This window comes from Tachyglossus aculeatus, chromosome 9 (genome assembly GCF_015852505.1).
Source record: "Tachyglossus aculeatus isolate mTacAcu1 chromosome 9, mTacAcu1.pri, whole genome shotgun sequence".
Taxonomy (NCBI): domain Eukaryota; kingdom Metazoa; phylum Chordata; class Mammalia; order Monotremata; family Tachyglossidae; genus Tachyglossus; species Tachyglossus aculeatus.
The window spans coordinates 21,476,772-21,504,229 of NC_052074.1; the positions used below are offsets into that span (position 1 = coordinate 21,476,772).

The 27,458-nt window shown below is 44.9% G+C and overlaps 1 protein-coding gene across 2 annotated transcripts in view; it reads left to right on the forward strand.

Moving 5' to 3' along the window:
• The window catches only part of KAT14 (lysine acetyltransferase 14), a 38,234-nt gene that overhangs the window by 6,030 nt on the left and 4,746 nt on the right, over positions 1-27,458 (forward strand). Inside the window, exons 3-14 of one of the 2 annotated variants that reach the window (XR_005452300.1) lie at positions 1,597-1,718; positions 5,156-5,337; positions 6,138-6,554; positions 7,960-8,525; positions 11,233-11,369; positions 13,547-13,722; positions 14,535-14,725; positions 17,374-17,503; positions 20,706-20,864; positions 22,289-22,403; positions 26,454-26,492; positions 27,158-27,235. Coding sequence is in view for 1 of the 2 variants with exons in the window: in XM_038751412.1 (XP_038607340.1) it covers positions 1,597-1,718; positions 5,156-5,337; positions 6,138-6,554; positions 7,960-8,525; positions 11,233-11,369; positions 13,547-13,722; positions 14,535-14,725; positions 17,374-17,547 (1,965 nt within the window). In the remaining variant the exon portion in view is untranslated. Of the gene's footprint in view, positions 1-1,596; positions 1,719-5,155; positions 5,338-6,137; positions 6,555-7,959; positions 8,526-11,232; positions 11,370-13,546; positions 13,723-14,534; positions 14,726-17,373; positions 20,195-20,705; positions 20,865-22,288; positions 22,404-26,453; positions 26,493-27,157; positions 27,236-27,458 lie in introns of those variants that run through there. The other variant, XM_038751412.1, reaches the window with a different exon arrangement.

Below are 27,458 nucleotides of genomic sequence, written 5' to 3' on the forward strand. Positions count from 1 at the left end.
CAACAAATTCTCTGCTGGAACAGGATGTAACTCCAACATGCAAGAGAGTGGCATGGAGGAGGGCTTTTTTCTATTCTGAATTTATGGTGGTGAGAGTTTTTGGGTCTCCTTGAATTCAGACTCAATGCTGCAAGCTCCCTGTGGACAGGGATCATATCTCCCAACTCTACTGTACTCTCTCAAATGCTTAGTACAGTGCTCTGCATGCAGTAAATGCTTAGTAAATACCATTGATCGATTACTTCAGGAGGGAGAATAAAGACCAATACTTTTTAACTTATATTGAACTAGTAAAAAAGGGTTTAACTATGATCTGCCAGGCCAAAATTCTGGTCTGTTTATGTTGTCCATCAAATCATGTAAGTCGCGAGTTTAAAGTGGAAAAAGAGTGAGGATCAATAGAAAGGAGAGAGGTGATTGAGTGTCTTGAAGCCAGTGGTCAGGAGTTTCTGCTTAATGTGGAGAGGATTGGTTACTACTAGCGGTTTTAGAGGAGTTGGGAAATGTCCAGGATGATGTGTAAGAACAGTAATTTGGGCAGCAGAGTGAAATGTGGACTGGGAAGAGGCTAGGGGCAGGGATAACTGTGAGGGGGCTGATGCGGTCGTTGAGTCAGGATGTAACAAGTGCTTGGACCACTGCTTGGACCAGCGTGGAGGTAGTTGGATAGAGAAGAAGGGACCAATTCTAGAGCCATTGTGAAGAAAGAACCAGCAGGTTTTGGGTGACTGACTCAGTGTGGGGATTGAAAGAGCAGAAGAGCAAAGGTAATGCCAGGTTGCAGGCTTGAGATACAGAGATAGTGATATTGCCAACAGTGATGGGAAAATTAGGAGGAGAAGAGGATTTGGAAGCAACGGTTGAGTGTTCTCTTTTGGACATTCTGAGCTTGAGGTACCAATGGGGCATCTGAAGAGACATCCCGGAAGCAAGAGGAGAGGCGAGCTTATAGAAAAGGAGAGGGGTTGGGGCTAGTGATGTCAATTTGGGTCTCCCCACCTACAGGTGGTAGTTGAAGCTGTAAGAATAGATGAGGTCCTCCCCGAGGCGGTGATTTTAGCTTGAGATAAGAGGGGACCCAGAACTGAGCCATGAGAAATAGCCATGGAGTGGGAGGCAGAGGAAGAGCTGGTGGGAGAGACCGAGAAGGAGTGGCCAGAGAAGTAAGAGGAGAGCCACGAGAGAACAGGCTCAGAGAAACCAAGGTTAGATAGTGTTTCCAGGAGAAAGGGGTGGTCCATAGGGTCAAAGACAACTGCGAGGTCAAGGAGGATTGACATAGAGTCCATTAGATTTGGCGAAGAAGAGTTCATTGGTGAAATCATTCCGCTCTGCTGAGGTATTTTCTAAGCTGTTGTTTTCTTTTTTGAGGTGCTTGCTTGGGGGGAGAGGGTGTTGTTTAAGGGCATTAGGAATGGGTTAATAATGTTAAGTGAAGTGTAAGCCAGAATAAACTGTGTTCAAAAATTCCCATCCCCTGGAAATTTTTGGATTTACTGTTGTTTCCCTTTTAGTTTACGGTTAGAAAGTTTTCTCCTAGGTGATCCAAATCCCCAAGTGTCCCTTTTTCAGGTGTTGTTTCTGTCTGTGTTCTAGGTTGTGATGTTGGCCATGTATAATTTGTCTCTGGAAGGAAGTGGACGTCAAGGCTACTTCAGGTGGAAAGAAGATATTTGTTCGTTTATTGAGAAACATTGGACATTCTTACTAGGGAGCAGGTAAAGTGATTATATTTGAAATTTGGGAGTGGGCATATTGAATAAGAGGGGATAAAACATAATGCCAGATTTACCCAACCCCTTCAAGGACATCACCTTTCAGTGTGGAAGGAGATTGCTCTCTCCAGTGGAACTGAGAGTGAAACTAACAGGAGCATCGTTTTGATAAGGTACTCCAAGCTGAGGAACTCGACAGAGGTTATCTCGCACCAAATGCTGGGACCTATTGATGGACCGATTCCCCACATTGGGAAAAATAGATGGTCTCAGTGGAAATGAAGATAGAGAGCACAACGGGATGTACAAGGAAATAGCTGGCAAACTAAACCTTTGAAAGGGGGAATACAAGCATAAGTACTGAAAGGAAGCAAAGGGAACTGAAGGAAACGTTCACTTAGGAAAAGATAAACTATGTATTTAGCTGGATCTCAAAAATTATATTGGTGGAAAAATCGAAAAAAAAAAATATTGTTGGCAGTAACTTCCAGGGTAAGCATTAAATGAAAACAAAGAATAACATGCATCCAGATTTATATTTTCATAGAACATACAGAATTGATAATGTTTCAGTAATCACTTCTAGAAAAGCAGAGCTATTCTGCTTTTAGAAAAGCAGAGATTGAAACTGTCCTCAATCTGGCAAAATTTACTAAGGATTAGAGAAGAAACCAGGGACAGTAGTAAAATGGGAGAAAGTGATAACCAATGAACTAAGATAAACTTTTAAGAGGAAATATTTAAAAGTAAAATACATTATATCAAATGAAATGGACAGCAGAGATTTGAAGCAGAGGTCATTTTATTTGATAAGTAACATGACACTTCTCGATTATGGTTTCATTCACCGATCAGGCCGTGAGAGAGGAGTTTTAGCCTTTTGGTGGGACAAGGAAAGTGGAAGAAAGTGGTGGCAAATAGAGAAGGGTTTAAATAAGGCAAATGGTCACAAACTCAAGATAAAGATGACAGAGGCCACCATGGCCAGGAGAGACTGAGGCAGCCTCAATGCCTTTAAAGTCAATGAGTGAGAAGATAAGATAGAAAAAAATGTGTCCTAGAAATATTAATTTACCTACTTGAGGAGGCTTTACTTTTGGCTCTTTTCAAGGAACCCCAAACTCCTGAAAGCTCTGATTCCTGAGTCTCAGAAGTGGGTAAAACCCTGGAACAATTGCTGAGGGGTCCTTAAGTCAAAAGGCTCAATAGTGAGTGCGTTTCCTGGAGGGCTTTGGAGAGTGCTCCATAAGTAGCTGATGAAACGTTTTATTGGAGCAGGTTTCTCCAAGACATCTAATACATGTCCCAGATTAACTCACTGCCTTTGCCATCCAGTTTGGTTCCTACACTTTTAGTTCATCCCACCTATGTGCACCTTGCATTGAGATAATGAAACTGTATCTCATAGTCTGAGATCTTGTCGATCCTACACCATTTGCGTCGGGCTTTTGAGATTGCTTGAATCTGCGACATAGCTTCTCTGCTGAATTTTATATAGGCTTTTTGGATCCACAGACATTGTCATAATCTCCTGAACAACTAATAAACCTAGCAGCAGTTCCCCCGGTGTAGACGTGGGTTTTCACTGTTTCTTATCCTTCTGCGTTCTTTTCCACAATAAGTCACTAAGCAGATGAAGCAAAGCTCTTCAGATTCTGTTGCTAAGACACTGAGAGGAGTGAAAAGTGGAATCTGAAGTCAGAGGAAGTGTTAATTTGTAGTGATTTTTTTTCAGGAGGTGTCATTCTCATTTCTAAATTGCTTAGTGGTGGTTGGAAAGGAGTTGCCAGTGTAAGGGGTTCTATTCTTAAAACAGGGAAATCTACCAAAGGGGCTCCCTGGGATAGTGCTCTTCATTGGTTCCGTGAGAACAGGGTTAGGGGGAAATAGCCCAGTCCCAAAAACACACCTCCAAGGCTGCCGTTCTTCCAATGAGGAATACTATTTCTCCCTAAGAAACCTGGGAAAGTGCCTAGCTCCTTTTCTCTTCCCTTCCATTTCTCCCAAAGTTGAAGGGAGACCTTTCCTGCCCCTTTCTGTATCCCACCCTCGTGTGCAAAAGCTGAAAAGAACAAATGGGGATTTCTCTCTCCTACTCATCTCTTTGTAAATCGAAGTTGCCCGTGTGACTGACGTTTGAGAATTTCTCTCTTGTATCCATCTCTTTGTAAATTGAAGTCAGCTGTGTGACTCACATGCTTTGATATGTTTCTATATTGTTGGGTCTACCACTGGCAAAACGCTTTACACTTGTAACACTTATTGTTATTTTACCATATTATATACTGAAAAGATGCAAGATACGAGGCAGAGGTGGAAGCATAGCGGAATCTTGCCTTGACTGATATCACACTCATGCACAGCCATTTCTTCCAACACTGAATTTACCTGTACATCATGTTGAACCCAGGACAGATTTATGTTGTGAAAAAAATGTTACCTAATTCCCCCATTGTGTTATCCCCAAATAGCATAATGAAGACATGCTATGACAGAGCCAATTACATTCTAGAAAGCCAGAGCTGGTTTACCAAATGGCCCTTTCCCATCATTCCCCTTTGCGGACTTTTCCATTTTCCTTTTAAAGTTGTATTTGTTTCACCTGTTCAGCTTTTGGTGGAAGATATAGTTTTTGTCCTATGGCGTGTGGATTTTCCTAGTGAAAATGAACAAGGGATGTTACTATACTGCCGTCACTCAGTTCTCTTGATTCTTTTCAAAGCCCTCAGTAGTTTTGTGTTCATTAAACTACCCAGACTTAAGGGGGAGTTTTGGAATTCTCAAGGTATCCTATAGCCTCTTACACGTCCATCTTTTAAAACTAAACTTAAACCATCTTTTGAAAAATGAGATCTGGAAATTACAAGATTTTTTCTGGAGTCTCCAGTTGCCCTGAGGCTTAACCCTGTTCAAGGAACAAGTCATTCAGTTCCAGCTCTGCTTCGGTATGTGAAAACCAGGAACAGAAATGCTGTTGGAAGAAGCATCAGACCCCCTAGGCAAAATGAACTATTTACTTGCACTCGCGTCTACGATGATATATTCAGAGAGGTTGGTTTCTGTCCAACTGAAGTATTAGCTTTAAATGGGAAGCCCATAATTCATGATGTTGGTACTTCCTTCTGAGAAGCAGCATGGCTTAGTGGAAAGAGCACAAGCTTGGGAGTCAGAGGACCTGGATTTTAATCTCGGCTCTGCCAGGTGCTTGCTGTGTGACTTTGGGCGAATCACTCTTCTCTGCCTCGGTTTCCTCATCTGCCAAATGAGGAAAGTAAGTACCTGTTCTCCTTCCTACCAAGACTGTATGCCCCATGTGGGACAGGGACTGTGTCCAACCTGATTAACTAGTATCTACCCCAGCACTTAGTTCTTGACACATTGTAAGCACTTATTAAGTGCCGTTGTTATTATTATTATTATTCCTTGTCTCCATCTTTTAGGAAAAAGACTTCAACTTGGTGGAGCACCGTAGCGGGCTGTCTTTCTGTGGGAAGCCCCGTGTTCTTCCGCTCCGGGGCTCAGGAATTTGGAGAACCAGGATGGTGGAAACTCGTTCACAACAAGCCTCCAACAATGAAACCTGAGGGAGAAAAACTCTCTGCTTCTGCCCTGAAAGTAAAAGGTGACATTTATCAGAGCAGTACAAGAGGTGCCAGAAAGGCCAAAGTCAACTGAGATTTAAGATGGGAGATAAACTCTAATTTCAAGCAGCAGAGTTAATGTGTCTCTAGAGTTATGAACTCCGTGTGCTCTTTATGGCATATTTTTATATGATTTAATTTTTAAATATTACATTTACTCGCAAAAATTGCCTCTACCCCACCCCCTGAGTTTTTGAAGACAAAATAAATTTTTTTTTTCTAAGCAGTGGTAGTGGCATGTGGGCTGAAGTAGGAAAAAAGGGTCAAGATACCCTGGGCACAGGCTCTAGCTGCAAAGTTTTCTTTTTCCAAAGTTAGAAGGGATGAAGGATGGTTACCATAGTTCATGGAGTGTCTATTTTATGCAGCCTTTGGAAGAGTACAGTAGAAGCAAGTGCTCTCATGTTTCTCTTCATCCTTCACTCGTCCGTTTTTTTGGCCTCTCCTTATTTCCTCCTGTTCCATTATTTCTCAACTTCATTCTGCATGTTATAGCCCCTCCCGTTTTTGCCTCAAAAATTATGCAAAAAAGTGGCATGATTATGGAAGTAAATGTGGTAAACCAAAGACATTCTCTCTAATCTGAGAAAGGCATCTACTTTACCAGGCATTATTTTTTCTATGTCTGAACTACCACTAGTTGTCTATACCCACTGTGGTTTTTAAAAAGTTTCTCTGGTCATTTTATTCTAACTATTTCGAATTCTTCAGATCCGCGTTGCTTTTATAGGCTCAGCCAGATCCTTGTCAAAGTGTTTAAACAGTCCTTCTTTTCCAACAGCATCCAAACCACCTTTGGATCCCATCATTACCGTGGAGGGGCTTAGGAAGCGAGCGAGTCGCAATCCTGTGGAATCAGCCATGGAGCTGAAGGAGAAGCGATCACGCACACAGGAGGCCAAGGAGATTCGGAGAGCCCAGAAAGAGGCAGCAGGCTTTCTTGACAGGAGCACGTCGTCCACCCCTGTCAAATTCATTAGTCGGAGCCGGCGACCGGACATGATTCTCGAGAAAGGAGAAGTTATTGACTTTTCCTCCCTGAGTTCTTCTGACCGCACCCCTCTGACAAGCCCTTCTCCTTCTCCTTCCCTGGATTTCTCTGCTCCCGGAACACCCGCCTCTCATTCGGCCACTCCTAGTCTGCTGTCAGAAGCCGATCTTATTCCAGATGTCATGCCACCTCAAGCCTTGTTTCACGGTAAGAACCACCTATTCTATTTCCTTTATTCCTTAGAGCCTTCCCTTCGTCTCCCTGATCGTACTTGTGAGCCGAGTTGCCCCTGGGGCCAAAGATGAGGTCTGTCCTCCTTGCCAGCCGTCTAGCAATGTGTACCACTGGGGACAGCGGGACAGGGCCAGAAAGTGTGAATGGCTCAGTGCAAACCATCACCACCACTGCAAAAACAATTCAATTATTTGTTAACATTCATCAGCATTGCTGAGAAAATGCCATTAAATGAGAAGACGTCATGCAGTAGGAAATAGTGTCGATCAGTCACTGATATTTATTGAGTGCTTACCGTGTGCAGAGTACTGTACCAAGGGCTTGGGAGAGTACAGTATAACAGACACATTCCCTGTCCACGCCGAGCTTACGGTCTAGAGGGGGAGACAGACATTAATACAAATAAATTATGGATCTATACGTACGTGCTGAGGGAGGGGGGTGCGAATAAAGGGAGCAAATCAGGGTGATGCAGAAGGGAGTAGGAGAAAAGGAAATGAGAGCTTAGAGAAGGCCCTTTGGAGATGTGCCTTCAGTGATTCAGTTCAGAAACATCAAGACAAGCTGTATCTTAATGCAACAAATGAGACTTTTTCCCTGTGGTTTGAATATCCCACTCTTAAGAAAGGTAGTGAGAAGGCTTTTTAAAATACTGTCAGCTCATGAGTCCCTGAGGGTAATGGGAAACAAGAGTAACATGGGGAAATGAAAACCAGAGCTCCTGAATCCCCAGCTCTCATTTTATCCATTGGCTTTAATCTCCTTTCCATCAAACATTTTTCAGGAGCTGTAACACTCAAAATTGACTGGCCTGACTGGCAGATCCCTTCCCTTTTCTGGTAGAAGTACCTAATGTAAAATGAAGTGGTAAATAATGGTGAATAGGAAGAGAGAAAAGGAAAAGCAGCATGGCCTATTGGGAAGAGCACAAGCCTGGGAGTCAGAGGACCTGGGTTCTAATCCTGGCTCTGCCAATTTCTTGCTGGGTAACCTTGGGCAAATCACTTAATTTCTCTGTGCTTCAGTTACCTCATCTGTAAAATGGGGATTAAGACCGTGAGCTCTATGTGGGACATGGACTGTGTCCAATCTGATTATCTTGTATCTACCCCAGTGCTTTAGTACAGTGCTCGGCACATAGTAAATGCTTAACCAACACCATAAAAAAAGAAGAAAAGAGGAGCAAAGGGCTTTGATAATCCATCCCTGAACTATCAAAAGCTGACTGGAGCAAACCAGGTGGCAGGTAGGGTAAAAGAACATACTGTGTAAAGTTGGATTTATTGTTCAGTCTTTCTATATAGTGTATCCTATCTGTCTGTCTGATTCCCCACATCTTTCCTGATGCTCCTGTTTTTTTTTTTGGTTCTCTGTAAAGATGATGAAGAGATGGATGGCGTTATAGACCCAGGAATAGAGTATGTTCCTCCTTCCAGTGGAGCGTCAGCTTCTGGGCCCATGGTAGGGGGCAGAAAGAAAGTCAAGCCCCTTGAACAAATAAAACAAGAGATAGAGAGTGAGGAAGAGAAAACTGAAAGGATGGAAGTGGACAGTGAAGACACCGAGGACTCCAACACCTCACTGCAGGCTCGAGGGCGAGAAAAGAGGAAGTCCCATGTGGAGAAGGACAACAAACCGAAAGGCCCCAAGTACACACCTGTTAGCATCTATGAAGAAAAGCTTCTTTTGAGGCGACTTGAGGCCTGTCCCAATGCCGTGACCATGACTCCGGAGGCCAGGAGACTGAAGCGCAAGTTGATCGTGAGGCAGGCCAAGAGAGAGAGGGGATTGCCACTTTTTGACTTAGACCAGGTTGTTAATGCCGCCCTTCTCTTGGTGGATGGGATTTATGGAGCCAAAGAAGGTGGAGCTTCCAGATATCCCACTGGACGTGCCACCTACAGAACTACATGTCAGGATTTCAGAATCCTAGACCGATACCAGGTGAGCGCTGCCCAAGCCTGCATTCAATCAGTAGTGGATGTATTGAGCGCCTACCGGGTGCCAAGCCCCGTAAAGCAAGGCGCTGAACCTGGAAAACTTGGGGGAAATTTTTCAAAGGTGGGGGGAATGGAGGGGAAAAATCACTGACTAGACAAATTCACAATGGATGCACTTCTTTTTCTTGGGGAGTGGATTTCCTTTGAGTGCCACAGGGACTGTTGTCATTAGCAGAGGAAGTCTCCTTCCGGTTCCCCATAAAACCTGAATGAACACTTACATATCTGTAAGATCCCTCTTTATGGTTTTTCTCATCGTCACCCTAGCCAGTAAGGACAGGACTCCTACCTATAAAACCACAAAGAACGGTCATAGTTTCTAACTGTCTCTCTATTTATTGACTGCCTGGGGCCTGCATGAACGTGCCATAACTCATGTACTGCTGGCCACCTTCCAATGCTCCTCGTTCCACAGCTACGTTCAGAAGCTGAGAAACCAGAGTGGGGGCTGCTGCCATCATCCACTCGCTTGCTCCCCGTCTTATGACCGCTGCCGCTTTTTCTGCTGCCCCGTCCACTCCTGGCCCTGTATAAGGAGAAAGTAGAGCATGTGGGAGGGACGAAGGGGAGAGGTTGTATTTAGGCAGATACCGGTCTTCTGATTATCAGCAAGGAGACAAATAAAGTTTCCTTTCCAAATTATCGGGAGTAGCCCAGGGACAGAGCAAACAAGAAGTGGTGGAGCAAAACCAAGCAGTTAAGGCAGGTAAATTCTTCATTTTGGCCAGGTAGAGAGGGAGAAATGGGGGAGTAAAAGCTGGAATGAAGAATTATGAGAGTGGGAAGGCAGGGAAACATAATGCCAATGACTCTGCCTTTCTAACCTGCCTGTTTTCTACTCCTGGTCTTCAGGGAACAGCTGTTGAGGCCAGTGAAGTCAGACCACTCATTCTGCGCTAGGAATCTCTTTAAAGGAGAAGATAGAAGCAGAATAGTTGAAATTTTGGATTTGAAATATAATTGGCGTTAAATTAACTGGTGGGGCTTGCTCTCTGCTTCTCACTTCTCCATGATTAGGGCTCATCAAATGTTAACAGTTCATCAGTCAGTCAATTAGTGATATTCACTGAATGTTTACTGTGTGCAGAGCACTGTATATAATATAATGATGGCATTTATTAAGCACTTACTATATGCAAAGCACTGCTCTAAGTGCTGGGGAGGCTACAGAGTGATCAGGTTGTCCCACGGAGGGCTCACAGTCGATCCCCATTTTACAGATGAGGTAACTGAGGCACAGAGAAGTTAAGTGACTTGCCCAAAGTCACACAGCTGACAATTGGCGGAGCCGGAATTTGAACCCAGGACCACTGACTCCAAAGCCCATGCGCTTTCCACTGAGCCACGCTGCTTCTCTGTACTCAGTACCTAGGAGAGTACAATACGGAAGAGTTTGTAGACACACTCCCTGCCCACAAGGAGCTTTCAGTCAAACAGAATTGGCTCTTGTCAGCTCCTTTCTACCTGTTTTGGGCCAGTGTATTGGTTTTATTTTGATTTGTTCTTTCATGATCTCTCTACCTCCTGCTCCATTCAGAAATACTTATTCATCATCTTTCATTTCCCACTCATCACTGATGAATAGGGGAATGTCACTCTCTTAGTTTTGGATCTGTGCCCATGGCAGTGGCTCATAGCACCACGTAAACTGCTTTTTGACCTCAATCAATCAATCAATCAATCGTATTGAGCGCTTACTGTGTGCAGAGCACTGTACTAAGCGCTTGGGAAGTACAAGTTGGCAACATATAGAGACAGTCCCTACCCAACAGTGGGCTCACGGTCTAAAAGGGGGAGACAGAGAACAAAACCAAACATTCTAACAAAATGAAATAAATAGAATAGATATGTACAAGTAAAATAAATAAATAAATAGAGTAATAACAGTGCTTGAGCCAAACAGCAAAATGAAATTTTAGAAGTCGAAATGAATACGTACAGGTGGCGAGATGACATTGACTTGGTTTTGATGTTAAATATTGGCCTGAATCTGAATGTAATTTAGCATTTTTAACATTTATAATAGGTGATGCAATATAATTATTGTTTTCTTGGATAATTAATGATATTGCATATTAAGAGTTTAGTCTTCTAAATTTACTTCACCCTTTCCAGTCAATCTTCATTATTTTCTTTTCAGTCCACCTATTTCTATTTTTATGTCACAAGCCCAAAAGCACATATCTTATTGTTAGATGACTTAGAATACATGGCAACTGAATTAAAGACCAAGAGGTTAATTTTCAGTTTGAGTCTCTTGATGAATCCTTATGGTTGAGATTGTACATACTAATTTAAGTGGAAATTCCCCAAGCAGGCATAATTGAAAATCTCCTTCAGGTACTGTGAAACGTAAATTATACTTTTGAGATGCATTTGTCAAAAATATTTTAAATTGGAATTTTTTGGTAGTTTTTTTACACTTTGAAAGAAAAGTATTTGTTATCTTCAAATGAGGAACTCAAAAGTATTCATATTCTCCCACTACTCAGCACAGGTCTCGGCACATAGTAAGCACTTAACAAATACTATTATTATTATTTTTATTATTATGATATCACGGAGAAAATTAAGCTAATAATATTTACTACTTGACACTTTCTGAAAATTACCGTGACCTACTATATAACCAGTCTCTATTTGTTTTATAGACGACTTTGCCATCCAGGAAAGGATTTCGGCACCAGACTACTAAATTTTTATATCGGTTGGTAGGATCAGAAGATATGGTGGCAGACCATAGTATTGTCAGCCCTTACACATCTCGGGTCCTGAAACCTTATATCAGGTATAAGTCAGCAGAGGATGAATGTCAAGCCTGCTAATGGAGATTATCGGTGCCTTCCTTTGCCAGTTCTCTTTGAGAGGGAGATCTGAGTTTAGGGGAGTAGAGGGACTTCAAAATGGCAGTGAGAGCACCTTTACTTTTTTCATATTGTCCCCAATGAATTTTTTCCCCCTTTTTCCTTTAATTTGTGTGCCTCTGATAGGCTCTCACTCTTCCTTCCAACAGGTCCTGCTCCAACTCCCAGTATTTCTTTCTTCTTTGGAAAAACTTAGCCAACTTTCAATCCTGTTGTACACAGAAGGATTTACGTAGGGATATGGCAGCAGCTTGAGACCAACTGGAATCTTGCATTTCACACTAGTTTCCAACTTGTGCTACTGGCACAAGTATTGTGCTGGTAGCTGAAACTCCTTGGCCCTCGGAGGCCTCTCTGGAGGATTCTCCTCTTGGAATGAATAAAACCTTTCGTTAACAAGGATTTGCTCTTCCTAAGTCTCAACTCGTTGTGGGCAGGGAATGTGTCTACCAACTATGTAATACTGTTATATTTTACTCTCCCAGGTACTTAGTACAGTGCCCTTCACACAGTAAGCACTCAGTAAATAGGATTGATAGACTGATTCATTCTGATTCTCTGTGGTGCAGAGAAGCTGGCTTTTTGGAATGAGAAGAGCCCAACAATACTGTATTTTGGGGGAAGCAGCATGGCCTAGTGGAAAGAGCTCAGGCCTGGGAGTCTGCTTCTTGCCTGCTGTGTGACCTTGGGCAACTCACTTCACTTCTCTGTGCCTCAGTTTCCTCATCTGCAAAATGGAGATTCAATCCTATTGCCTCCTACTTCGACTTTGAGCCCCATATGGGACAGGGATTTTGTCCAACCTGATTATTTTGTATCTCCCTTAGCGCTTAGTACAGTGGTGCTTGGCACATAGTAAGCACTTAACAAATACCACAATTATTAGAACAAAGCCATCTAGGGTTATGTTGCCGATTTGTACTTCCCAAGCGCTTAGTACAGTGCTGTGCACACAGTAAGCACTCAATAAATACGATTGAATGAATGAATCTAGGATCTCTGACACCCCTAAGTAAGAAAGCGAAAAAATGAAATGGGAGAGTGCTGTGTTCCCTTCACTCTAGCAAATGCTGCAAGACTATTTCGACATAACCATTAAAACCTTGAAAATTCTAGTGCTTAGTACAGCATTTGGCCCTTAGTAAGCGCTTAACAAATAACCACAATTATTTACTTGCTTTTACTTGTCCTTAACTTTCTTTATTGAAACGAGCTGTTTCATTTCTGCCCCAAGGTAAAGGCTGTAGCGGTTCTAGTTAAATTTTGTCATAAAACATTTTATTGCATATGAGACCAAAAGCTGTTGAGGTGGCTTGTGTGAAAGTAGGCACCTCGGGAGGGTCTCCTGTCCACTAGTGGGGTCCACCTTTGGTCTTGGGCAGAGGGGTCAAAAGATGAAAGAAGACCCAAGAGACCGAACTCTCCTCTCAGTCCAATAGATGATCCTTCTGGGGCCTGGATCACATGTGGCAAGTAAACTTGCACTGCTATTTCTTATGCCCATTCTCTGATTGAAAATGGACAGCTTCATTGCTGTCCGTGGATCCCCTTATCAAGCATTAAGTTTGAGAAAATAATTTTTTGGATGGCAATCTGACTGACTGGAATGTCAAGCAGTTTTTGAACCAAGACCATGGTTTGGTTTGGGGTGGAAAGTCACTGTCCACCCCAAAACTGCAAATTTCCTTCTTGAAAGCCTAGCACTGTGATCAGTCAGTCAATCAATGGCATTTATTAAGTGCTGGTTGTGGGCAGAGCACCGTATTAAGCACTTGAGAAAGTATAATGTAACTGTTGGTAGTGACATGTTGCCTGCGCATAAGGAGCTTACAGTCTAGAAAGAGAAACACATTAAAATAAATTACGGCAATGTTCATAAGTGCTGGGGGGGGTGAACGCCAAGTGATTCAAGGGTTTAGACCCAAGTGCATAGATGATTCAGAAGGGAGAGGGAGGGAGTAGGGGAGAAGAGGGCTTAGTCAGGGAAGGCCTCTTGGAGGAGATGTGCTTTTAATAAGGCTTGAAAGGTGGGGAGAGTGTCATCTTTCTTCGGTCATCTTCCCCAATGACATTCATTTTTTTGTTTTCTATGATCCCGGAGGCGTGATTATGAGACAAAACCTCCCAAACTCCAGCTGCTAGCGGAGATTCGGACCTATCCTTATAAAAATGACACAAACTGGAAGCCTCAGCCTGAAGCCCCCATCGATTATTGCTACGTCCGTCCGAATCATATCCCTACTATAAACTCGATGTGTCATGAATTTTTCTGGCCTGGTAAGATTTGTTAAGTTTCATATTTTTCTCTGCTGTGTCCTCTGCCTAAATAGTCATCTTAGACATTTGTTTCACCGGTAAGTGTTTGATGGTCCGTTGATCTGTGAGGCACAATAGGAATTCAGCATAGAGCTATCAGCACGTCTTAGTTTTCCGAGATCAAAGAGTAGCATCAATTTGAGGAACTGTAATAAGTAAACTTTTTTTGGTATCTACTAGCTGCATACTTCTCTTTGTGTCCTTTATTAAAAACATAAAGGATCCTTGAATTTTTACTAGGGTGTATGGATCACTTCGGGTTTGGTTTTTGTTTTGCTTTGCATTAATGATTTGAGCTGATGGGCATTTAGGGCCCTGGTAAATCAAATAAATAGGGAAGTTGTTTCAGCCCTTGTTTAAAAATAATTATAAAATTTTCCTAATTTCTCCTAGTAGCAGAACACCTAATTTCATCTTTGTAATTTGTAGTTGAGTGAGGCTTCATTTTAATACTTATGACCTACATCATCAGTTTTCTTAGCAGTGTAATTGGCATGTGGTTAGTTTGGTGGTTTAAATAGCCACATTGATTTTGAGTCATTTAAAATGGCTTTAGGTTTTTTTTTATTGTTTTTTTGAACGTGTAGACACTATATAATTATCCACTTGGGCATGAAAGCATGAATCAATGAGCATGGATTTAGCGGAGCTGGGCCTTTTAAACCCCCTGACCATTTTGACATTTATTGAACTACAAAATGCAGTGACTTTTTGACCTATGGAAAATTTCCCTTTGGTTTGTATTTAATCTTTTTTTCTTCCATTCTCTGTAGGAATTGACTTATCAGAATGCCTGCAGTATCCAGATTTCAGTGTTGTCGTCCTTTACAAGAAAGTCATTATTGCCTTTGGCTTCATGGTCCCTGATGTGAAATATAATGAAGCCTACATCTCTTTTCTGTTTGTCCATCCTGAGTGGAGGCGAGCAGGGATTGCTACTTTTATGATTTATCATCTTATTCAGGTAGTTGACTATGCTAGACCGTAATTAATGTCTTTGTTTCCCTCAGGAATTTGGAAGTAACTGAGCTAGTGTTCTGGGTAATGCTCTAGTAGAGTAGTTGCCAAAAAATTAAATATGTCACCTGGAAGCCACAGGCTACAGATAAAATTGATCATTATTATGCCAGGGTCCATAAAGAAATAGAAAACTACTTGTGGGATCCAGAGGCTCAGGGCCTGAAAAAAATTTGCCTGCTGGTGAATAAGGATTTTAATCACATTTGAAAATATTTCTCCTTGCACAGGTATTAGATTTCTTTAGGCTACTTCTTTTCCTTTGCCATTAGATGCATCATCACTGTGAAGCTGTACTGTGGGTTGATTGATTATTTCACTTACCTTCAAGGCTTTTCTGATATATTGTTTTGTATTAATAGAGTTGACTGTCTTTTAAATTCCATGGCATTTCCCCTGGAGCCACCCCATTTTCTTGAAATGGGGGCTCGTAGGCAGATACCTCCCTACATTGTTATTAATGGTTACTAAACTCCCAAAATACGCAGAACCCTATGATGACTTTCCCTGAAAGTTTCCAACTGTTGCTGGTTTATGATGGTGGTGAGACTTTTGTAGTTGTCTATTCTGGATATCAATCTGTAGCTACATGTAAAGAAAAGATTTTATGGCTGCACTGGCAAAGAACGGAAGTGGAAGTTGGCCTTCAAAATATGAGCTTTCTAGAATTTTTCCCTGTAGCCTGGGTTGAGTTTGTGTTAGGCCAAGCCCCAGCCCCAAGGGGAGACCCATTTCCTCATGCTCCTCCTCAGAAAAATAATCTGTCAACCATTAGCCATCTATTTTTTAGGCTAAACAACCCCAGTGCCTTTAACGTCTTTTGATAGGCTCTCTTTTTCATCTCTAATAATTTTTATCATCTCTCCACCCCATTCCATTGTCTCCACATCCTTTTTAAAATATAATGATCCCAACTAGACGTAATAGTCCCTTAGGATCTGACTAGCTTCCCTACGCAAAGGCAGGTTCATGGTTAGAAGTTTGAAGATGCTTCTGTTTTAAGGGCCAGGCATTTTACTCTTCCATGAAGGGAAAGGGAGTAAACTCAGGATCCTAAGTCCTAGCTTTCTCCAGCTGCCCATCACATGGGTAGAGTTCCCTTTTAACACTAGCCAGAACAGCTCAAAAGAAGTGGAAGGTGGAGTGATGATTTGGTGGACTTGCTAAAGCTCCAAAGGAATATTTCAGGTCCCCAGGTCTAGTTGGTTCAGAATTGGGGCTGTGGATTTTTGTAGTTCCTTGGGCTGCTTTCTCCTTTATGTTTGTATTGACCTGACTCTATTGAAATATTTTTCTCTCTTTGAGGTTAGTGATTAAAGCTTTAAGACTAATGCAGTTCCCCCCAGGCAGTGCAAGCTTCTTATGGGCAGGGAATATGTCACTGGGTTATCCTTTACATTTTAAAAAAATGGTAAGCACCTGGGTAGATAAAAGATTATCAAGTTGGACACAGTCCATATTCCACGTGGGACTCACAGTTCTTAATCCCCATTTTACAGATGAGGTACCTCCCAAGCACTGTGTCTAGTACAGTGTTCTGCACTGTGTGGACACTCAATCGATGCTGTTGCTGCTACTACCACTAGTTCTGTATTCAGGAGTGTCATCCAGTGACATTATTAAGTGCTTACTATGTATGTGCCAAGAGTTGTTCTAAGCACTGGGGTAAATTCAGGTTAATCAGATTGGGCACAGTTCCTGTCCCACCTGGGACTCAACAGTCTAAATAGGAGGTAGAACTGGTATTCAATCCCCATTTTACAGTGAAAGAAACTGAGGTGCAGAGAAGTTAAGCGACTTGCCCAAGGTCAAACAGCAAGCAATTGGCAGAGTTAGGATTTGAACCCAGGTCTTCTGACTCCTAGGCCCTTGCTTTTTCCACTAGGCAAGGCGACTTCAATACTTGTAGTTAATGGAAACATAACCCTAGATGGCTTTGTTTTAATAATTGTGGTATTTGTTAAGTGCTTACTATGTGCCAAGCACCACTGTACTAAGCGCTAAGGAAATGTGTACTCATTTCTTTTCCTGAGCTTCTGGAAGTTTTCCCAGCTTCCAGAAGGACTGAAATGTGTGAGAAACCCATTAATACCAAATCCAAAATCTTAACTTTTAATTCCGTGTCTTAGGAGGAGGCCTCAACTTTATTTATGGGACCCTGTGGGAAATAATTGGTGGACAAGAGAGTAAAGGATTACAGAAACGGAATTTCTAAGCTTTGCTACTTCTTCAAGCTATTCATAAGTGTCTGAAATCGATGTATCTGAGACAAATGTACTTAAATTGTAAATGCATTAGTATCGATGGTGATAAATTCACTCCTGGGCTCTCCTTTCTGTTGAAAAAAAACAAACCCACAACATAACACCCAAACATTACAAAGTTCCCAAGTCTTCCTGTGAGTGTTTTGAGAAGCAGCAAATTCCAATCCTCTTTCAGCTGCTGCTACGTGTTGTAATGTCTTTCAGGTTCCCATTTTCTCACGTTTCTACAGCTAGCTAAATACCTAAACATAAAAGTGTTTCTTCACCTACTCATTTCCCCCAGAGGCTTTTTCATTCCGGTGTTCATTTTTTTTCCCCCTCCTTTTGGCAGACCTGCATGGGCAAAGACGTAACTCTTCACGTCTCAGCAAGCAACTCCGCTATGCTACTGTACCAAAAATTTGGATTTAAGACCGAAGAATATGTCTTGGACTTTTATGACAAATATTATCCCTTGGAAAGTAAGGAGTGCAAACATGCATTTTTTCTGAGATTGAGACGCTGAGACGGTCTGGATTCGTACCCCGTGAATGGAAAACTGCACCTGCAGAAAGAACCCATCTGTGGGATACTGAGGCTTCAATCAATCAGTCAGTGGTATTCACTGAGCGCGGCCTGTGTGCAAAGCACTGTACTAAACGCTTGGGAGCATACAACACAATAGAGTCGGTAGACCTGATCCCCACCCTTAAGAAGCTGACAATCTAGTGGGGCTTCATGCTCAGAACCTAGGTCCATTGAAGCGAAAGTCTATGGAAACTTTGATCTCTGATTGGAGCCAACAGTAGCACATCCTTTGCTAAGAGCACAGTGTAAAATTTCCCGTGTGTTCAGGGAGACCTGAGCATCAGAGCAACCAGAGGTCCTTTAAGGGGGTTCTAGGTCTCCCTTTTTTGAGGGCCCAGGACCGATTCCTTGGGATTTCCAGCTAAGAACATTGACTTTCCCAGCTCAAATGAAACTGTAGTTTTTATGAAAGATTGATAAAAACAGTTGGATGCAGTCATCCCACGAAACTGACATAAAATATAAATCAGAGAAGAGGAAACATAATGCCCTGCCCAATTAAATGGATGGTTTTAAACTCCGCCCCTTTTCTCTAGCCCGTATCTTTTCACTTTAGTTCTCTATGATGGCCAATACTGTTGGTATTGTGTTGTTTTGGAAGAACCCAGAGTCATGGCTCTAGGGCAGCCCCTGCTACCCACAACTGAATGTGGAAAATGTCCAGGGCAGACGGGGGTCGATCAAACTGTTGTTAGAAGAAGATCTCCGTACCATTGAGGTGATCCCTCAGCCTCCTTAGGGAGCCAGGGAGTCTGGAAGTCCTTCCTTGGGTCTCATTGGAGCTCTCGCTACAATTTAAGGCCAGTCCCTCTTGTTTGGGTGTAAAATGTTCTGCCTTCTCCTTGGGAAAACGCTTCCTCGACCGTTATTTGTCTGTCTTGGGATCGTTGTTTCTCTGGGTTTAACAGCCTAATTCCTTTGATCTTTCCCTCTAGAACCTATGTCCAAGTCCCTCAGTTATTTTGTCGCTCACTCTTGGGCCCTCTCCATTCTCTCCACATCTTTTTAGAAGTTGGACACAGTCCTTTAATCGGGGACTGAACGGCACCGAGCACAGGACAGGAGGATGACTCCTTCCTGCCTCTTTCCTGACACATCCCTGCCGTTGAATCCGTTCCCTTGCTGGCTTTCGTTGTAATGGCCCCGCATTGCCAGCTCCCCGTCGGTTCACCCCTGGACTTGGGTCTAGCCAGTTTTTTCTGGATCTGTGTTTCAGCTTTTGTGTGTAAGTATACTGTTTGGTCCATGACCTTACCGAGTCTAATTTATGAAATAACTTTGAGTTTTACTCCGATCTTCTGAGGTGTAAACAGTTCTTCCCTCACCGCCCAGCAGTTTAGTGTCACCAGTAGTTGCTGAGGGTCCTCTGAACTCCTTCAGGTAATCAGTCAAAATGGGGGCATGTAAAGCCGGGACCATTTGTGAGTGGATCTCCCCAGTGGACAGCGGTCCTCGGAGTACAGCCCGTCACTTCTGGCCTCCTGGTGGGGATGGCGCCGAGGCCAGGACTTCACCCCCAAGGCGCCTCACGGTTTTGGGGTACCGGTCTAACAGGCAGGACCCCTCTGCTGCTCCGTTATCTCTGGATAGCCAGCCCCATCATGGGCCACAGGCTCACAGAGGGCGGGCTGCAGCTGGAGAAGCACTTGGAGTGCTGCAGAAGGAAAAGATGGGGAAGCACTGGTCTCCGTCATTTCCTTCTGGCTTCTCTGGGTGTATTACTCAGTTTATGAAAAAAATAATAATTCCTGTAGCTAAGTAATTGGTCAGTTTCTACCACATCAGATCTAACACTGTCAGCTGAGGGGCAGCGGGGTCGGCTCCTGCAGATAGGAACCCGCCTCTCCAGGGGCCGGCTGCAAGATCGTCAATCAGCTTATTAACCGAGGCACTGCCCGGATGGCTCTGGGCACCAAAGGCAGTGGGGGAGCTTCGTCCCAGCAGAAGGGAGTAAGTCTGATATGGCAGAAATAGTGTGAATTGTGTCCAGCAGCAGGAGGTAACATGGTTCCGTTGGCCAGTGGAGCCTTTGGGTGTCTCCCCTTTCCGTTTGCTAGCCAGAAATGGTAGCAGCAATGAGGAGAGCTTCTGGGTGACTGCGGATGAGGGCGCGGGCCTCTTCCTCATCTGAAGCCGGCCAGAGCTGCAAATTATATTACAGCTCATTGGGTTATCCTAGAGGTAGGGTGGCCTTAATTCTTTTTCAAGCGGGAAAACCCCTCATAGCTGTAATATCTTCACCAAACTTACATTGTTACAAAGAACAGTGGGAGGCATTTGCCCCACCCCATCTTTTATGCATCTTTGAGGTGCCTAAAGTTGAGTCATTGCCTCAATCGACTCTCCATTCTGACAACGGTTTGTGTACGTGTGTAATTGGCCTGTCATAATGGCAAAGAAAATGTAGCTTCCCATAGAAGGAACTGTAATTCTAGAAGTCACCCTGTATTAACCCTAATAGCTGTTGCTCTTAACAAAATGTTTTTACAATCTCCTTGAAATTTGACAATTATAAATATTTGCTGTACTTGGAAAAAAAAAATCCTCTTTTTCCAATTGAAATAAAAGTTCCTTTCTTGCACAAATGCCAAGGGCTGTGATGTTTCCACAGCATTTGTGTACACTTGTGTTTTTGTGATTTAAGAAGAACTGAAACAAGTAAAGAGAATTCATTTTGCACCTGTTTTTGAAATCTGGCCAAAACTGCTTTGTGGATGTATGTATGCGTTTATTAATTTTCTTGCAGGATTTGATCTTGGTTACTTTGGGAATAATGATTTGGAGGTGGAAGGTGATATCGGTCAATCTAAAGACACTGCAGGACCTTACCAGCTGCTGCTCAGCCTTTCTTCGTCCGGTGAAGTGGTTGCTTTGCCCTGTGGGTCTTGAGCCAGAGCATTGGAGCGAGGATGGTGCAGGCTTGGGGCAGCGGGTTGTTGCTGGGCCTGGTGACCCTCAGGACACTCTCCTGCTCTCCACCAGCCGGAAAGCGGAAGGTTGGGTCTTAGGTTGTGTGCCCGAGGGTTTGTTACAGGGCTCTGGTGATGGTGGCTATCTGTCTGTCTCCCCTTCCCTTCTCTCTCCCTCTTTACTCAGCTTCACTCCAAATACCAGGCAAGTCCTCATCACCTGTGATTCCTCTGGCCCAGCTCCTCAATAGACCTCGGCCTCTTGGACCCCCAAAATACAGTCCCTTTGGGGGGATGCCCCCGGGGAACTTTATGGTAGAGACCCCTGTGGGTCTCGCGGGTGAAGGTAAGCGTGCTCAGGGGGTCAGATTTGGCTGTGGCCCCTCAGATCCCTCACTGTTCAGCCGGCCTCAGCTGACTTGGGGTTAGTGGCGGGGTGTGGGGCGAGGGGATCTCCGAGTGTCGGCCTCTCTGTTCCTCAGACCGTTGGACCCTTGCTAAACAGACCATCTCCTTTGGGACCCTTGTAAGGGTCTCAGGGTCCCCTAAGGTTCTCCCCAGCCCAGGTGTGTCTCTGGGGTCACTCCTCCTCCTCAGCCTAGGTGTGTCTTTGGGTTCACCCCTCCCCGCTTACCTCTGAGCTGTGGCTCCGAGGCTGGGGCAGAGGTATTGGTAGGAGCTCATCCCTGGCTCTCTCAGCCTCATCTTGGAGCCTCTTTTCAACTACTTCTGCCCAATCAGAAGAGACTGAAAAAGAGGGTCTTAGAAGGCCCCGGAGGGGAATGGGGTGATCCGATTTGTTGGCCTTTCGTTGTTTTCTTGCTGTTTCCCCTGGATTTTGCTAGAAAGTGGAAGAGACTCCTGCTGCCCAACTCTTACAAAGCCACTTTGAGAACTACGATCAAAGACGACTTACCAACTGGGTGAGGGTGCCACGGTGCCTGTCGCTACAGAGACCTCAGAGATAATCTGTGCTGTGACCGCGGGCCACAGTCGTTCTCCAGGCCGACCCCAGTGCGGTGCCACTGGGTAAAGGGAGACTGGGCAAGAGACGGGATGGCTCGGTGCAAACCATCACCGCTACTGCCGAAACAGCTCAAGCTTGTTGCGTGTCTGAGCAGCGCTCACCCTGAATGGCTAGGGCCCTTTAACCTTGGTTCACGGACAGACTGTTCATGCAGTAAGATGGAGAGGACTGTCAGGAGATGAAAGTGACAAAAAGAAGCAGCAGTTTTAAAGTAAACAGGGCTGGGTATTGCCAAATCGCCTCGGACCCTAAACTGACTCGGGCTGATGGTCAAGTTAAATAAGAGCATGTGCCCAATGAATGTGTTTTAGGCAGCAAATGGGAAAAACAAAAGCCTATAGAAAAGATCTGTGGGTTTTTTTTAAGAGCCCCTTGGAAAAAGCAAGGTCACCGTTTATCAGAGCTGAAATGCAAAAGGTGTCCACATTCCATAGATTCCTGCAGTTGAGGTAACAGCAGCCTTTACTGAGTTTCTGTTGGGTGCAGAGCTCCATACTGGGAGCTTGAAACAAGCAAACTAACTAGGAACAAGCAACAGAAGTTAACCTCAAGGGAAAGTGTATTCTCTAGGTGATTCTGAGTGGTAGGAGTTTCCAGACCCGAATCTACAGGAAGGGATTCCCGAGTACCAAAAGGTAGACATGATCCCTGCCCCCTTAAGAAATTACCTGATGAGCAATTGGGTGCTTAGAGTTGGAACAGGGTGGGGCGTTTAACTGTTTTGGCGTTTCCTCCTCAGATAGAACTAGCCATGGGCAAGGCATGTGAGTGACCCCCGCCCCGTAATGAGGAGTCCAGAATGGAGCTTGGAGACCATCTTACAGGATTGCCCGCAGCCCTCCTGGATGGGATGAATGGGTGAGAAACAGGATCCAAGTTTTCACTGCTCAAGAAGACTAAATAACTCGGTGTATGTATGTGTGTGTGTTCCGGGGGTGGGGGGGCAATTGTGTCGAGAGTTGGGACTCACAGAAGAATCTAACTCTTAAGAGCTGGCTAGAGGTGGCAGGAGGACAAAGGCAGAGGAGGAGAGAGTTCTGGTGGGTTTGGGAGGGGCGGAAAGGGAGTGAATTGAGTCCAGATCAGGCCAGGGTGTTGGAACATAGCCGGCTGAATGGCCCATGGGAAGGACTCACAATTGGGAAAGGTGGGGAGATGGGGCTGAGCCCATCCCAACCTCGACCTCTGCCAGCCCCCGGGCTCTTTGTTCAGAGCCACAAGTGCTGTTTCCACTCCTGCCCTCTTCATTCAATCGTACTTATTGAGCGCTTACTGTGTGCAGAGCACTGTACTAAGTGCTTGGGAAAGTACAATACAACAATAAACGGATGCACACCCTGCCCACAACGAGCCCTCTTCCTAGGCTCCCGCTCCGCCCACAGCCTCCAGGGGCAATGGTGGGAGAGGGGTGGCATCTTCAGCCAGACAAGGGGCAGTGATGGAGATGGCATGTTCAGGAGTGGCCGGGTTTTCTCTTGCTGCTGCCTGGAGGCAGTTGTCGGAGGAGGGAGAGAGACTCTGGCATACGAAGGAGAGAGGCTGACCTAAACGGTAATACAAAGTCTTGTATGTCTGTTTTTCTTGAAATCTAGATTTTCTTGAAATCTTGAAATCTAGGCCAAAGGACATTCTAGATTGTTCTGAATTTGAAAGGGACATGGAATCTCTTCAGTTGTGGAATTTGGCCTCATCCCTTGAGCCGGCCTCTTGGAAGGGTGTGGCTGTGGGAGCCATCTAAGTGGACTGAGTGAGCCCTCTTGAAAAGCTGTATAAAATAATGGCTGGGAGTGGTCAGCTGGGTTGGCTGGGAACTGGGAGACACTAACTGGTAAATGATAGGGGCAAGGAGGTGGGCACAGCCTTGTTGGTGGGGGAAGGGGGCAGGGTTATGCCCTGTTTCTTCCTGATGAATAGGGGTGATCCTCTCAGTGCTTGCTCTCAGTTCACAGTTGGATTGAATTGGGAGAGGGAAGGGTTGCAGGGGAAGAGAGAGTCCACTGAAGTGCTTTGTCCAAAGCAAATGCTCAAGAAATGCTGCTGAGGAAGAGCATGTGCCTGTGACCATTGCTGGCCAGATTGGAGAGCCCCGGGGGATATTTCTAGTTATTAGTTGTGGACTGGGGCTGGGATGGGTGGAGAGGAGGCTGAAGGTTGAGCAGGGCCTAACTCTAGCATTCACAGGTGGGAGTCTGCAGATCGCATTAGTGGAATGTGAGTTTTCAGATATATGTTTGCTTTGAATACTCAGGTGATGGGTGAATTTGCATTGTGAGTATGTGTGTGTATGCATGTTGGGGCGGGGGGAGTTCATGTTGGCTCACCAAGGTACCAGGTTAAGGGTCTGGGAATGTTTGGAGTCATGAGCTATACTGCTATTTGGACAGGAAGTGGCTCGGGCCCCTCACTTGAGTTCTGTCTTTCCAAGGGGAAGGAGAAAGCAAGGAAGGGAACAAGCAGGAGACACAGGGGGTAGGGGGCAGAGGTAATAATAATTGTTGTAGGATTGTTAAGTGCTCACCACTGGAGCAGATACAAGGTAATCAGGTCAGGCATAATCGCTGTCCCATGTTGGGCTCACAGTCCCAATCCCCATTTTACAGATGAGGTGACCTGAGGCCCAGAGATCTTAGGTGATTTGCCCAAGGTCACAAAGCAGACAAGTGGCAGAACTAGGATTAGAACCCAGGTCCTTCTGACTCCCAGCCCTGTGCTGTTCCCACTAGGCCACGCTGCTTACTTCCAAAAGCCCTTGAACACTGGCCTTTCTCCACCCCTACCTTTACCCAATGGCACTAGTTCCTTCAGATTCAAAAGCCTCTATTCTTGCTGTCATGTCACTTTGCCTCTCTCTTTGTTATTGCCTCAGCCTCTCTATATTTCATCTTATTTATTGAGCACTTACTGTGTGCACGGCACTGTACTAAGCGCTGGGAAAGTGCATTTCATTAATAGGGACAATTCCTGCCCTCTGTATTTCTCAAGATGGCCCTTTTTTATTGAGGGGTATCCTAGCAAACAGCCATAAATAGACTGGTGTGCCCCAAATATTCATTCAGTACAAACAAGAGCATTAGTCTAGAATTCCAAACTCCATCCTAACTCTGGCTTTACAAGTTTGGGTTCATCACCCTGTCTGTAGCGCCCGCCTGGCTGGGGCAGCGATGTGGTGATGTGTCTGTGGTGGCGGGGAAGCTGGCCCCGCCTGAGTAAGGCAGTGGTGGGGTGATGTGTCTATCGTGGCAGAAAAGCCCAGACTGTGACAATATTTACAGTAGCACAAACAGCGCCAGCCTGGTGCGGGCTTTGGAGCATGGAGTCCATTTCCTGCTGCCAGGCTTGGAGGAAAGGAGAGTTGGCGAGAGCAGCTGCCTCGTCCTTGTGTCCTTGTCTTCCTTCCCTTTTCTCCTTTTTTTTGTTTTATTTCTTTTATTCTGGGGGCAGAGCACTGTACTAAGTGTTCAGGAGAGCACAATCAATCAATCAATCATATTTATTGAGCGCTTATTGTGTGCAGAGAGCACTGTACTAAGCACTTGGAAAGTACAAGTTGGCAACATGTAGAGACAGTCCCTACCCAACAGTGGGCTCACAGTCTAGAAGGGGGAGACAAAGAACAAAACCAAACATATTAACAAAATAAAATAGATAGGCACCATACCCGTCTACTAGTATACTAATGGGATAGAAAGATGCAAACTCATTTACCGATAACAAGCTGCAGTGTTTCAGTAGTGTAAATAAATCAGTATGTCAAACTGCTGAGATGGCAGTAGGGAGGATGTGAGCCGGGGAGAAGAAAAATGAACTGGGGAAAGCCTCTTGTAGGAGGTAGGATTTCAGAAGGGCTTTTAAGATGGGTTGGGCTGAGATCTGGTCAAATTGAACAGGGAGGGAGTTTCAGAATTTCTTCCTCCTGGCCCCACGGTTTCCCGGGAAGGTGAGCAAGCGGAGCAAGTTGGGTGCTGGCTGGCTGCTGACACGGGCCAGGATGGAGCCCTGACCGTCCTGCTGAGTGATTCTTCCCTGGGCAGCGGTGACAGGGAGAGGAGGTGGGAACTGGCACTGTGCCCTATCCCTCTGCTCCATTACCACTTCAATGGGCCACAGAGCAGGAACGATCTCGCAGCCCCCGCCTTCCCTCCTCCCCTTCCCCAAGCCACCAGCATTCAAGTGGCCACCTGGGAGATGTTGGCAGTCACCTCACTTTCACCGGGGAAATCCTCGGTGGCCCTTTGCTACTCCACCAGAAGCCGTGGTGACCGGTCAAGGCACAGATGCCCACTCCAGCTTTTTGAGCTAGAGTCCCAGGATTTCTCACCCTGGGTCTGACAAAATTTTAGTTCTTCATCAGGGCCAAATTGACCCCCACTGGTGGCTTTCTGGCCTATTTTAGCCGTTTGAAGCCTGCATCCATCCTGGTCCTTTCACTCCTAAAGTTTCACCTCTCATCACCCCAATGCTCAAAATGAAAAGTGGGCACCTCTGAATTATGGTAAGTTCTGAGAGAGAAAAAATCCAGAGAGCAGCAGAAACCTCCCCATCTGCTGTAGACCGCGCCTAGGGTCTCAGGTCTCTCGCAGGGTAGGGGGAAAAGAAGTCAAGCCTCAGTGAGATGTGAGATGAGGGGAGGAACCCAGAACTGATGACATTCATTCATTCATTCAATCGTATTTACTGAGCGCTTACTATGTGCAGAGCACTGTACTAAACGCTTGAAACAAAACTCAGCTTGTGGGTGAAAAAGCCAGGAGCAGAGACATTAAGGAGGTGATACAGCTAGGGCAGCAGAGCAATTTCCTTGACACTATTCATGGGTCTCATGCCAAAGGCAGAGCAAGAGAAATGGGAGCAGGGTACAGTGGGGCCTTGTATTCTCTTGACCAGGGAATCTTTTCATCTTGATTCCAGAGAGAGGAAGTCTCAAAACGATGGACTGAGGAAATTAAGGTAAGACCTCCTCAGCCTTAATCAGGGCTTTTGTCCAAACCAATGGAAGCATCTATTTTCTTGTTTCTGTGTGCAAGATTCCTACGCTGGCAAAATATGTCCCCAATCACCTTCAACACTAGCCTTCAAATGATAGCAAATACCACAAGAGAAATGTGTGGGTTTGAAAACTAAATCTAGACCCAGCCCCAGCATTGCAAGGAAACCAATAATCCACTCCCAGAGACAGATCTCAGCAGATGCTGGAGCTTCCAAATTGGCTTCTTTCCCGAAAAATCCCATCCCTTGCTGCCCCACATCCCTAGGTCCTCCCTGCTCTACCCTAGACCTGCATGAAGGTCTGTTCCCTGAGCTCTGCTTTCTCAGTCCACCCTCCACCCAGCAGCTCCTACATGCTTCTTCTTGGGGGTTGGAGGAAGGAGGAGGTGGGGAGAACTACAGGTAATTTCCTCCCTCCGGCCCACTGAGCAGGAATGAGCAGCTGCAGCAGCACTAAGCACGGATTGTAATAGATTTTGGCTTTTCAGTTCAGAGATTCCAAGTTGGTCCATCCTCCTTGACTAAAACCTCCCAGTTTAATTCCCTGGGGGGCGGGCAGAAGGTTCCTTGATGCCTGAGTACTTACTCTGACTTTATGACCGAGGTCTCTTACTTTCTGCTTTCAGTGACCCTGGCCCCTTTCTTCAGGGAGGCAGAGTTGACTTGGTGCACGGGGAGCTGATGAACTGATCGGAAGGAGCTTGGTAAGCGAGAAAACAAGCAGAGAGTGAAAGTCTCCTGCAGAGAGAGGCCCCAACATGTGTGCCAACCTCTGGCCCTTTCCCCAGATATCAACTCTTTTTGAAGTCGATTATTATCGGTTAGCCTGAGGGCTGGAGTTCTGGCAGGACCTGTCATTTTCTCCTTTTGCTTCTTCCACAAAGCTTACTTTGGAGACTTCCCAGGAAGGAGCTAAACAGAATGTAA